The following is a 13923-nucleotide window of genomic DNA, read 5'->3' as shown; positions in this document are numbered from 1 at the left end:
CTGTCTATATACCCTCAACACAAGTAGGCGTCATAGGAAAATGCACATTCTAATTAGAAATTTAGAGGAGAAGAGATTAAATTATTTTAGCAGTAATCAGGAAATATTTTACAGAAATATTTTTATGATATTTAAAAATCAATTTAATTATAAATTATATAAATATAAGTTTTAGTATCATTTTACTTTATAAAATGTGGTCTAATTTGCAGCCTGAGTAAATCAGTGTGTCATTCTTTCATTCATTTGCTGATTTTACACATGCACTCTTTCATTTATAACCAGCACAGAAGTCCCTTTCCTGCCCTCAACAAAAAGGTATATTGTTTCCAGAACCTGCCCGACTTTTCTAATATTTGGTTTTATGAAAAACTGATAGAGTAAAGGCAGCTGCCCACCCTGAATTGGGAATTTTTTACTTGTATTTTTTACTTGTTGGGAAACAGTTTAAGACAGCTCTGGTACAATATTTCTGCTGTTTAAAGAATTCTTTACATATCATGTCCTGATATTTCAGAACAGAGATTTTCAAATGCTTTTCCAAATATATGGAAAAATATGGACTTTTTTTGTCATGACACGTTTACTTTTTAAAAAGTAAGTCTCTTGATTCAGTCAGGGCCCTGGGATCTTAAGGGATTAGCCACTGTCATATCCAAAATCATGCATTTATTCAGGGTAAAAGTTAATTTTCCTGGTCTTCCTCAGAAGAAATTGCCTCAGGGATGCCAGAGAGATTTGAGGTAATGTCAATTTAAAATACTTTTACTAGGGAGCCTGGGTGGCTTAGTCAGTTAAATATCCAACTCTTGGTTTTTGGCTCAGGTCATAATCTCAGGGTCTCGAGATCGAGCTGTGCATGGGGCTCTGGGCTCAGTATGGAGCCTGCTTGTCCCTCTCCCTCTGCTCCTTCCTCCATAAATAAATAAATAAATAAATAAATAAATAAATAAATAAATAAATAAAATAAAATCTGAAAACACTTTTACTGAAACTCAATTCCTTGGGCCAGAGGAAAGTCCTTACTAAAGCTGATGGTACAAGTAAAGCTTCATTTACTGTTTCCAGGCATCACCACCAGACTCTCTGTCACCACCAGTATGCTTTTCTCCTCCAAAACACCTCCCATTTCAGTTCCAAGGTATGAAACTCAGAAAAGTCGATCAGCTCTTTTTGAGGTAAGGGCGGGGCCCAAAGCCTCACTCACTGAGCCTCTCTTCATCCGCCTCTAAGGTATCACTATGTCGTATTAAATTTCCTCAAACTACAGTTTGAATATTAGTCACCAAGTATATGATAGACTTGCAATAGAAGTGGCTATCCAATAGAGCTTCATTGTGTGTGAAACCTGGATCTCCTGATAATCTTCCTAATTCCTTTCTTGATGGTTGGAAAAGTGATACCCGATTGCTCTCTTCTTATAGCAGATGCACCAAAGACTTGGAGACCCAAGACCAGAATGGGGAGATAGAGTTTATTGAGTAGATAAGTATAGTACACTTTCAAGAGTGAAAGTGTGCCACTGCCAGAGTAGAGTGGAAGCTCTGGCCCCAGAAGCTCTAGCTGCATCCTTTTAAGCCTGCTTTGCCTACATGTAAATTTGGCTTTGATTGACATTTTCGATTGACAGCTGGTGGTTATATAACATTTTGGCCTCTGTGCATGTGCCTACCCATGATGCATTTGGTTATAATTGTATTTATTTTTTGTATTGCATATTTATGGACTTTTTTATAAGATTTTATTTATTTGTTCATGAGAAACACACAGAGAGAGAAGCAGAGACATAGGCAGAGGGAGAAGCAGGCTCCCTGCAGGAGCCTGATGTATGACTAGATCCCTGGACCCCTGGATCACAACCTGAGCCGAAGGCAGATGCTCAACAACTGAGCCACCCAGGTGCCCCTATATTTATGACTTGTAATGAGTTTTGTTGTGACTTTGAAGGTATGTAAGGGCAAGTTGCGCCCCTTGGGTGCATGCTCAGCTCTTAGACGTCCCCATGTGGCTTTTGAGCCAGCTCTGTGGCTAGGCCTTTCTGTTCTGTTAATCCTTACAGGTGACTCTGAAGGTGTCACTAAGCCTTGGAGGTGGAGGCCAGAGGTGACCAACACCTGCTTTATCCCTCCTTGCTCATGTCTAACTAACTGCCCAACAAAAGAATAAGAAATTCCAGTTGCTTAACATAAGGAAGACAGGTTATTTTTTTGGAATGCTACAGGGGTTCCTACCTCTGTCCCTCACTCTCTTTGCTGAACCGATAGGCTGGAAAACTACCAAAAGCCTTGGCGACAAATATAAAATAAGCAAAAATTCTTCAAAGGTCACTCAGACTCAGATTTTCTGCCCTTGTTACTTTCTTTCAAGTTTACAGACATTAGATGACCTTTTTGGTTGAATTTATATATATGATCTATTTTTTTTCCAAATATCTCTCAGAGATTGACATTCTGGTGTGTTCACAGTGCTACTGCCATGAAGGTATGTATTTTCTGTGATGCATAATCGGTTTCGTTTGTTCTAAGCAAATACCTGACAATGTCCAGGTTAATGGATTTGGTAGATTAATGTTACAAAAAACAATATCTCTCATAATAAATTACTGAAAATATGTGTTCATTTATATCATGGCTTTAGCTAAATTGATTATGAATGATTTAGGAATATGTATACAAAACACAATTGAATTTTTCATATTTTCCTGGTTAGACCAGGAATCTACCTACCACTAAAATTTATTTGTAACCCCCAAATAATTACTTTTGATGTTTTCATGGTCACTGGTGGATCGGTGCAGAGGAGTGAAAAATTTGAGTTGCCCAATGAGCATGTTTCCTGCTGAGGTTGAACAAGACAGAGCTCTGCCTTCTTGTCTCAGCTCTCATACTGTAAACAAGTGTCCTTTTTGTGGTATATTTAGTGCCAATTTTTTTTTTTTTTGCATTTTTATGCTTTTTGTCGGTGATTTCACCGTTTAAAATAGTCCTGAAGTGTTATCTTGTATTTCTAAGCACAGGAAAACTGTGATGTGTCTCACAGAGAAAATATGGGTTAGATAAGCTTCACTCAGGTATGAGTTATAGTGCTGTGAGTTCATTGTTAATGCTTCAACAATACATATTAATTTAGGCGTCTTTAAACAGAAACACAAAACAAGTTATATATTGATTGGTTTTAGAAATGTTGTGACCAGAGTGTGACCTTATTTTGTATGTCCCCAAGAGCAGTAGGTCAGTATGCACTAATTCAGTACAGCTTTATAGTACATAACTACCATGAATAATGAGACTCGCCTGTATTCTCAGCTGGCCCTAGGCAAGAAGAGGCCCTAACCCCTAGTTCTCACCTTTGACCAGACTGGAACCACATGTGGAATTGAAAGGGAAAATAACTGACACTAAAGTTCCAATTGTGGAGATTTGGCTGCAATGGATAACTGTATTCATCTTTCCATGAGTCTAATAGGCAGCTAGCTGGGCTTGAGAACAACTTTGCTGGCTCACTCTGTGGCCACAAGAACTGAATGGCAGCTCAGGAACTTCCCATTGGGGGCACTCTCCAAGGGCAATATGTCTGTTCTCTTAGGGAAAGTAGCCTGAAAAGAGGCTTTTCTAGCCCTCCTTGGGTCATCTTTGTATGTTCATATTCAAATAAAATGATTTAAGCTCCTATGACAAACAATGCCTTACTATTACATATCACAATTGTTTAAGTTTTGAGCAGATATCACTTTATTTTAGGAGAAGAGGGCACAGCCCGGTCCCAGACAATGAGATATATGAGAAAGTTTGCTGGGAATTTTTTCTTCCTTCACTGTTGGGTGGAAGCAAATGGGAGAAACGCTATGCTCTTTAACTGAAGTTATAGGAAAAAATAATGTTTGTAAGCTATTGTAGCTATTTTGCAACCATGAGAGAAAGACCAAGAAACTTACAGGACACATCCTAGAGTTCTGACATCAATGAATGCACCAACTGTTCTTGTTATGTGGGAAAAATCAATCCCTCTGGCTGGGCCACATTTACTCAGGCATTCTTTATCTTGCAGCTGAAAGCAAGCCTACTGATAGCCTTTCCATCCTGCAGAGCATTGTAAGTCCGGCACTATTCCTAAGGATTCCTAGAGGGTTCATGCTCTCACTGTCACCCTTGGATAGAATTCTCAATCCATGTTTCCTGTCTCACTTTCAACAGATAAGCTTTCTTTCTACGCAGCTCTGCTCCCCTACATGGAGCCATCAGCTCTCCTTTATTAACCAAAGCACCACAACACAAAGCTGTTACATGTGGTGGACTTTTATGAAAGATGTGGGACCAAGAAGGGTCAGTAAGCAAGTGTAACACAGGAACAAACTGATTATTCAATATTAGGCATTGCTGCCCAAATATCCTAGCCTTCCCTGCTGTAGGGAATCTCCCTATAGGCTCTTCGTCCCCTTGGCATGTCAACATGTTCTCCCTACAGAGGAGATCTCTTCCTTGGAAATCTCTTCCTCGGGGTTGAGACCATCTCAGTTCACTCTCTGTTGAAGGGATGTTGAATGTGTATATGCATGTGTGCAATAAAATACTGGTAGGAAATACATGTAAAATATTAAAAATGTCAATCTCTGGGTGATAGGATTGCAAGTAATTCTATATAATCTTCTTTGGTGTTGTGTGATTGCCTCCCCCCCCCCAATATCTATAATGAACATAAACTGTTTCTTAAATAGAACATTACTTTTAGTAAAACATTCAATTCAATAATTTATTTTATATCTTATTACATGTCTGGCAATAAGATATGAAATATATTCAGTTTCCATGTGTTAACGTAATATACTGACATTTGTTACAAAGCAATACTAGTAAAAAAAAAAATTCTGCTTCCAAGATCTAAATGCTTAATTGCCCTTTTTCCCCCAGAGTTAACTCTCTCTTCATTTATACATCTTCCTCTTCTATTCTTATTAATCCTGCTCTTCAAATTCATCACAAGCTCTAGCCCTTGGGTGGTTCTCTAGAGCTGTGGTCTCCAAGTACTTTGTTCCTGATTTTTTATCAGTAAAAATATTTGAACATGGACCCTAATGAAAGTATATGTACTTAGAAAATCTTTACATGTACAACTCTAATAATACATCATAAAACACAAAAATTAAATAGGAAGGCATCAGATAAAGATGAAATAAGATTGTTCAATGTAATGACATAATCCATTGCATTGATAATAAAAGGTATTTTGTAATTGATAATGCTTTATTGTTTTTTAAAATCTGAGTTTAACCCTATGTGATTTAGCAAATCAAAAAGGTTGATTCATCTTAATATTTGATTTCAGTAACTCATTCTACTTCAAAACTTTGTCAGTTATAATATGAGCAGGTGAAATAAAAATATTTAACTAATTGTTAAAGGATGAGTATTAAGTAATAAGAACAGCAACCACGCAATCAGAATGAACACAGGCTGAGATATCTAATCCCAAGTGTTCACCAGCTATCAACCATAATTTCAAGGAAAAAAAAACAACAATGGCACTCTAATACATTTGACTGTAGTTTGCTCTTAAACATTAATTTTATTTTATTTTATATTTTTTCCACCCGGGCTGCCCTTAAACATTAATTTTATTTTTTTTTTATTTTTTATTTTATTTTATTTTATTTTATTTTTTTTTATGATAGTCACAGAGAGAGAGAGAGAGAGGCAGAGACACAGGCAGAGGGAGAAGCAGGCTCCACGCACCGGGAGCCCGACGTGGGATTCGATCCCGGGTCTCCAGGATCGCGCCCTGGGCCAAAGGCAGGCGCCGAACCGCTGCGCCACCCAGGGATCCCTAAACATTAATTTTAAAATAAAGTAACAGAAGCATGGCTAATCTATGCCTTTGAAGTATAGGTGTTGTTTTAACGAACAACAAAAAGTCCTAGTGACTGTTCTTGAAAGGACTTAAGCTATAGAGGAAGCATTTGGAAGATAGATGTTTTGGAAATTTTTCACTTATTCCTGACGTTTTCCCCCCAACATTGTTTGTTATGTAGAAACACTTTTGCACATGCATGCTTAAAACCAGAATTTTATAACTGAATTGGTGGAAATAATTAAGAAATGAGTATTAGGATCTAATAAACTTTTAGCTAGAATTTCTTGTTCTGTTTTGGACTTAGGGTTTTGAAATATAGAGCTATGATAATACCCTTTCAATAAACTTTTCTTCTAAATCAGTCTATCCCCTTCTGTTTCCTGAAAAAAATGAACCTGTTTAAAAACTCAGCTACATGGCTAGTTCTTATGTAGGTTTATATACATAACTAATTTATCTCCACTATAAATTGTGCATTCTTTGAGAGGTAGCACCATCTCACACTCATAGCTTGTATAAGAATGCTGGCAGTCACTTCTTGGACACATAAAATGCCAGGGCTGGTGCAAAATGCTCTACATTCAATCCTTTGAACAAACTTATGGCCTGGAACTGGTATCATTCTCGTTTCACAAATGAGAAATTTTAGGTGATTTTCCTAAGACCACACAGAAAGAGGCAGTGCTGAGATGTGAGTCTGACACCCTGGCTCAGAGTCACCATGCATAATCAGAGCACTATACTGCTAGGCTAAGGGCATCTAGCTTTCAATGAAATAGAGTAGGGTCTTTATTGATACAAGTTGGTAATAAATGAAAGGACAGAAACATAATTTTAGAAGGATTTCCTCATTGAACTAGAATTATTGTAATTTAATTGAGAAAAAAGCATACTGCTGTTACACTGTAGTTCTAGTTTGTCAAAGAAGTGGCAGCTATGATTTTTCACTATTTCTCAACTACAGAAAATGCAGATGAAAAGTTGGGTAACAGCAGGAATTTGTTATGTCCTATCTTCTTGAATTACTGTTTAGGGAACAAAATGCCACAGGTAACTTTTAAAATTGATAGGGACTGAAATGTTTCTTTTGGGTTTAAAAAGAAAAGGCAGGTCTAGAGAAAAGGAAAAGACATATTGACAAGGTTTCCTATCCCAAAGGAGAAAGGAAACAGAAACTTACATTTAGAAAACCAAGAGGAGAATGAAAATGAAAGTTATCAGAGGAAACTTGACAGAGGAAAACATCTATTCAAACAAAAAGCAGAAAATAAACTAAGTCATAATTATAGATAAAGAAAATAGACACATTTTGAGAGACTGTGGCTTGGCTATTTCCACCCCTCAAATGCCTTTCTCCAGAAGGGGCCCTATCAAGATGATGGAAGATTCCTAAAAAAAGAGGTTCCTTTCTACTTTCCCTCTGGTGTTCTCACTCATTTTCAGTCTTCATCATTCAATCCTCATCTAGTGAAGTGACTCTTCCTTGAGAGTAAATATGAACTGTTATTGATAGATATTGTGGAATGTTAATGGTGAGAATTAGAGGAGGGTTTCTATATGGAAAATCAACTGGTGAAACTATAATGTGTATTATTATCTAGATCTTACAGAGATCAGGAACAAGCGAAGGGTGCCCACTTTCACCACTCGTACTCAACATATACTGGAGGTACTGGCCAGAACAATCAGGCAAGAAAAAAAAAAAAAGGTATCAGAATTGGGCAAAAAGAGGTAAAATTGTCTCTATTTGCAGATGACATGATTTTATACAGAGAAAATCCTAAGGACTCCACCAAAAACCTGTCAGATCTAGTCAACTAATTCAGTGAAGTTGTAGGATATGAAATGAATATGCAAAAATCAGTAGCATTTGTATACACTAACAACAAATTATCAGAAAAAGAAATAAAACTATCCTATTTACGACAGCACCAAAAGCAACAAAATACTTAGGAATGGATCTTATCATAGTCCTCATAGCATTTGTTCTCAACTGGCACATTGCCTAGTATTTGGTATCTGTCTTCCCACTCCCATTAGACTGTAAGCTCATAAAGCTTTGTTCAGTTTTATTAACTACACAAGAGTAGCACTGATCATATTACAGGTACTCAATAAATAGTTTTAAATGATTGCATGAATAAATCTGAACACTAAACATGTGAGCTTCTACTTTTGACCCTGGATCTCACAACCCATGAGATCATGACCCGAACTGAAGTCAAGAGGAAGACACTTAACCGACTGAGCACCCCGGGGACCCCTGATCTCTTTTTTTAGGTACAAGGTTATCTCCCCAAATTAAGTAAATACACAGTAGTGTTTTATGAAGGAACAGAAAAGAATGACCTAAAGCATGTCCATCTGCAAGGCCAAAGTTTTATTTCACTTGAGTAACTTTCATTATATGCTTGCATTAGATCAGCCGGTAAGGTCAAGGCATACAAAACTCCCATTGGTGGTGATCCACAAGGACCTACTGGGAGGACCTACTGTTTGTATTGTACCGGTCACTGTGTACATATGCCCTTTCTTCAAGGAGCTTACCATCCTATAGGGAAGTTTAAAAGGCTTAGCTACGGAGTGTAATTAGAGCATAAAATAAGACAACATGCTCTCAAGAGCTCAGCTGAATACTTCTTGTGTATGATAGAAACAAGGGCGCTGTATTTCTCTTATCCAAAGCACCACCAGGCTTCCCTGTCCTATCTAAACTTCATTGAACGTACTTTGCCAACAGATTACTTTTCCTACGTGTCTTTTTAACGGCTTAAGTGACCCCTCCATCCTCCACAGAGTTCTAGACCATGAGGTTCCCATCGTGAAGCATACACACTACCACCCACGGTCCCCCAGGGCTGCAAAATATGAGTAGCAACCTGAAGAACTCACTTTTATGTGGCTTCTGTTCTGAACCAAAACTGCCATTTTTCAGTGTGGGTGTCTTTTTTTCTTTTCCCTCATGACATAGACAAATGTTGATGTTTACTACAAGTTGGTACATTAGTTGCTAATTAAGTTCCTCACTGCTTCAGCCAAAACTTTCTGTATTGAATCCAAGAAAAGAATGGCAGCTATATCAAAAATAAGTTGTTGGGGATTTTGTTTTGTTTTATTAAAGGAAAGTTGCATATTAAAGAATATGGGGAACTTACAGGCTGGGAGATGGAAAACCTTCCTTCTTGGCTTCCCGTTAAGCTGAGTCGGTGGTTCAAGTCCCTCTGCGTCTGTCACCAGGCCCTGGGCGAAGCCACACGAACACTGCGCTTTGGGCCTCAGGCAATCAAACAAACCGCGACAGGTCATTGTTCCACTCGTGTTCTCAGGCCCAGATTCCCACGGGGAAGAGCAGGTTCCTTGTAGCGCAAAGGGGCTCTGGGTTCACGCACGTCTGGACCGACGCCTTAGCCTTATTCGCTCCCCCTGCACCCGACTTACCTGGGCGGAGGGGGGGAGGAGGGGGGGAGGGGGGACTCACCTGTCTGCCCCCGCTAAGGGAAGCCCCGGACCCCGCGCGGTCAAGTCCGCCCCGAGCCCCCCGGAGCCGGCAGCGGGGCGCGGGGACAGCGGGGCAGGGGTCGGGGCTCGGGCGGGCCTGCGGGGAGGGCCAGGTCCCCGCCCCCCGGACTGCCCTGCCCCGAGACCTGCGGACGCTCCCGCCCGCGGGCCCGTCTGGGGAAGGCCGAGGGCGCCGCGGAGAATCGAAACAGAAACCGGAGTCCGCCAAGTCCCGGGGCTGCCCTGCGGGGCGCGGCCTCCCCGCCCCCCGCCGCCCGCCGCCGCCGCCAGCAGCCGCGCAGTCGGAGCCCGGAGCCCGAGCCCGGAGCACGGAGCACGGAGCCCCCCGCCCGCAGCGCCCCCCGCAGCGCCCCCCGCGCAGGTGCGGCCGAGCCGGGCCCCCCGCCCCCCCCACCCGCGCAGGTGCGGCCCAGCCGGGCCCCCCTCCCCCCCCCCCCCCCCCCCCCGGCCCCGGGGAGCAGCCGGGAGCCCGCCGTCGGGCAGCCCGCGAGAACCGTCCCCGCGGGGCCGAGCGAGGATGTGGAGCGGCCGCCCCTCCGCGGACCAGAGCTTCCGCCATCTCCTGTCGTGCTTCAGGGCGCGGGTGAAAACGTACATCCAGGTGGAGCCGGTCCTGGACTACCTGAACTTCCTGCCCGAGGAGGTGAAGGAGCAGATTCAGAGGAAGGCGGCCAACGCCGGGAACCTGCAGGCGGCCGAGCTGCTGCTGAGCACCCTGGAGAAGGGAGCCTGGCCCCCCGGCTGGACCCGCCAGGTCCTGGTGGCCCTTCAGAGCGCGGGCAGCGTCCTGGCCTCGCGCTACCTGAACCCCGAGCTCGCCGACCTGCCCTCGCCGTCCGCCGAGAACGCCCACGACCAGTGCCTGCAGCTGCTGAACCTCCTGCAGCCCACGCTGGTGGACAGGCTTCTGGTCAAAGACGTCTTGGACAAGTGCGTGGAGAAGAAGCTGCTGACCGATGAGGACAGAGACCGGGTAGGTGGCAGTTCGGGCGGAGGCAGGGGTTGCACCTGGGGGGCCCCTTCCCTGGCTCGCCCCACCCCGAGCGGCCCCTGACATCCCTGGGTGAGTCAGGTTCCCTCCCTTCTGGAGGGGACAGCGGTTAGGCACTTAAAAATATACTTTTGAGGGTGCAAGTACGAAAGAAAAGCTCTTTCTCTGATCCTTCCACTAAGATAAGCCGAAGAGGCGTCCGCTGCGACATAGTGCGGCCTGCTGACAGGTAGCATTTGTTGAGCACCTACTATAGACGCTTCGTATCGTTGGCAAAACCTGCTCCCGGGGTTCACGCTCCCAACGATCCATTAAGATTTTTAAGGTCGTTAACTTTGTTTTACAGATGAGGAAACTGAGGTGGGTCACATAACTTGCCCAGGTGTCCCAGGAAAGCAGTGGCGGACCTAGGGATTCGGATCCTGGTGGGGTGACATTTGACGTCTTACTTTGTATAGTTCCATACAACTGGTGTCCGCAAACCCTGACCCGCGGGCTGAGTAGGTCCAGAGTGTTACTGGGTTTTACAGGCCCATAAACTAAGAGTGGGTTTCGATTTTTCAACTGTCAGTGCTCATAAAGAAAGTTTTATGGGAACAGAGCCGCGCTCATTCATTTACATACTCTAACTGCTTCAGCGCTTTCGGAGCAGTTAAGGAGACACCAGACAGCCACAAAGCTTACAGTATTTATTATCTGGGCTTCACAGAAAACAACCTGCCAATCTCTGGCCTACATTATACATTATGCCATTTGATCTTGGTCCAAGTGGAGAAATTACATAACGCATGCACACACACACACACACACACACGCACACTTTCTTTTTCTTTAACCAAACTTACAAGATTCTCTGAGAATTAAAACTTGCAGATAATTCATTGAAAAAACATGCTCCCAATTGCAGTTTTCCATATTAGCAAAGGAGTAGTGGATTTTTTAGATGGTATTTTGACAGGGTAGATTTTACAGGGCACTTTACACTTAATGTAATGTTTCTTTTTTTTTAAAAAAAGATTTATTTATTTATTCATGAGAGACATAGATGAGAGAGAGAGAGGCAGAGACATAGGCAGAGAGAGAAGCAGGCTCCTCACAGGGAGCCCGATGTGAGACTCAATCCTGGATCCCAGGATCATGACCTGAGCCAAAGGCAGACGCTCAACCACTGAGCCACCCAGGCATCCCTAATGTAAAGTTTCATTGTTCATTGTTTCTTAATGAACAAGGATGTACTATGAAGTATAGAAATGCTGACCTATTTGAACATGACTTGCTCCAAATTGTAAGTAAATAAAAATCTTATTTTGAAAGGCATGTAGGCATATAAACCCATGAGTAAGTCAAAGGCTTTGTCTAACATGCTATGATTCTGACATTTTCTTTCTTCTTTCTTTCTTTCTTTCTTTCTTTCTTTCTTTCTTTCTTTCTTTCCATCCGTTGTTTGTTTCTTCATAACAAAGTTCTGGACATTGGTTGGCCTCACATTAGCCTGTGATGTAACTTGGTCTTTAATGACTAAAGTTAATACTCCTTGACAGCCTACAGTCTACTCCTTGTAGACTTGACAGCCATGGGCCTGTCCAAAGACCCAAGCATGCATCTAATTTTGATGGCTGGTTTTCCCAACAAGTAAATTACTTTGCACTGTTGTCTGTAACGTTTATGTAGTTTTGTGTATTGAGAACCAGCTAGAACGCATTATAGTAGTCCAGCTGGATATGACAAATGTGTACATCACTGTGGCAGAAACTTAATTTGGAAGACAGTATGCAGCCTTCAAGCCAGCTGGAGATGGAAGATGGCATTTCCAGCCACAGTAGCTGTTAGGAAGTCCAGAAGCAACAGAGTCCAGTAACACCACAAAGCTGTTTATGTTTGGTGGGTATGATGTCCCGATTGCCAGCGAAACAGCACTTCTCCTTATTTACTCTAAATACTTCTGCCTATCAGCATCACTTTTGTCTTGCCTGGATTGAATCTCTGCCAGCTAGATTTTATCCAAGTTCTTGATTCTGGCAAGCTTGGAGGCAGCTAGCAGTAATGCAAGGGATTTGACACAAAGAAGATGTAGAGTAAAGGGACATTTATGTACTGGGTATCAGTTAAAGCCAAAGCAACCCAAACTCTCCCTCAGATTTATATTTCAAAAGAGGCTCTGAAAGATGGAGGAGCTATGCATTTGAAGCTTTCTGAGGAGGAATAGTGTCTCCGTGAGACTCTAGAATCCTGTCTACACATCGTTTTGCATGTGTCAACAAAGCTCTCAAAGACAATGGCAAAATAAGCTATTGGAGACAGTGGGAAGGAAGTACTAGGTTTAGAAGAATCTATATTGATACAAGAGTCATTGATAAATATTTATCTCAAAATAGCAAAGAGTACTCTGGGGAAAAACATGAGAATTTGGAATGGGAAAACCTGGGTTTGAGAACCATGTTTCTTACTCTATGTGTTACTTTGGGTCAATTTATGTAAATTCCTTGATCCTAAATTTACCCATGAAAATGGACATAATGTCTCCTCTCATTCATGGTACGTTAATGAATACAAATGAGAAATCATGTCTATGAAAAAGCTTCACAATAAATAATAATAATAATTGTTTTGATGTGATGACGATGATGAATTTTATCATTATTCATTTGGTTACATTTTCTTGTGAATTTAAAGTTTCAGAGATTTAGGTAAATCAACCACATTGAGTATGCTTAATGCCCCTGGATTAAACTGTGATTTCAAGGAAAAACTATGTCTCCCATCTTTAGAAACCCAGCCAGGACTAGGTATAGAACTGGTTATTAATGAGTAATAACTGATCGATTGAATTTATTTACAAAAAGTTGTCTGGGATAAGGGATGAGAACAAATCATGTCATGAATTACCTTCCCAGGCATTTGAAAATGAATGGATGATGGACATAAGATCTTCAGACTTGCTTTTCTGACAGCCTAAAGTAATATTTGACTAAGAAGTCAAGACTTCTAAAAAATATTTTAATTATTTTCCTGTTTTCTGGTAGACATTTTCTACTTGTTCTGTCATTTTAGTTTATGGGTCTCATGTCCATCTCTGGAACCCTCATACATCAGAGACTCCAGAAATGACCCTAGATTTAGTTTTGTGTCCAGTAAGTACCCAAAATTTATTTAAGGGATTGGTTATTTATTCATTTGGTTTAAATTTATGGAGTGACATCTTGTGGCAGACGCCATGCCAGTGGTGAAAAGACTGGATAATAAATGCCAATACTGTCTGTGGTTTCATGGAGCTTAGTTGTAGCATTGATCAGTATTCTTTATTCCAATAAATAAAGTCTAGCGTATGCAAGGTACTGTTGTAAATACTGGAGAGTCAACAATAAATATAAGAATCGATTTATAGGGGATTCCTGGGTGGCTCAGTGGTTTGGCGTCTGCGTTTGGCCCAGGGTGTGATTGTGGAGTCCCGGGATCGAGTCCCACGTTGGGCTTCTGCATGGAGCCTGTTTCTCCCTCTGCCTGTGTCTCTGCCTCTCTCTCTCTCTCTCTCTCTCTCTCTTTGTGTGTGTGTGTGTGTCTCATGA

At 41.7% G+C, this 13923-nt stretch overlaps 2 protein-coding genes across 5 annotated transcripts in view; one reads left to right on the top strand and one right to left on the bottom strand.

The window, feature by feature from the left end:
• Positions 1–9456, bottom strand: part of GCA (grancalcin) — a 52758-nt gene extending 43302 nt beyond the window's left edge. For 2 of the 4 annotated variants that reach the window (XM_049106398.1, XM_049106401.1), the window contains exons 1-2: positions 9326–9456; positions 9003–9121 (exon numbers count right to left, since the gene is read on the bottom strand). The gene's annotated coding sequence lies outside the window, so the exon portion shown is untranslated. Of the gene's footprint in view, positions 1–8739; positions 8893–9002; positions 9291–9325 lie in introns of those variants that run through there. The other 2 variants (XM_049106400.1, XM_049106397.1) reach the window with 2 other exon arrangements.
• A 356-nt stretch (positions 9457–9812) lies between these two features.
• The window catches only part of IFIH1 (interferon induced with helicase C domain 1), a 57316-nt gene continuing 53205 nt past the window's right edge, over positions 9813–13923 (top strand). Inside the window, exon 1 of the mRNA XM_025471048.3 lies at positions 9813–10339. Within this exon, the coding sequence (XP_025326833.1) occupies positions 9884–10339 (456 nt within the window). The 5' untranslated portion in view covers positions 9813–9883. The remainder of the gene's footprint in view (positions 10340–13923) is intronic.

The sequence above is a fragment of the Canis lupus genome, chromosome 36, assembly GCF_003254725.2.
Source record: "Canis lupus dingo isolate Sandy chromosome 36, ASM325472v2, whole genome shotgun sequence".
In the NCBI taxonomy this organism is placed as follows: domain Eukaryota; kingdom Metazoa; phylum Chordata; class Mammalia; order Carnivora; family Canidae; genus Canis; species Canis lupus.
The sequence above is the reverse complement of the archived record's forward strand: the minus strand, read 5'-3'. Positions and strand labels throughout refer to the sequence as shown.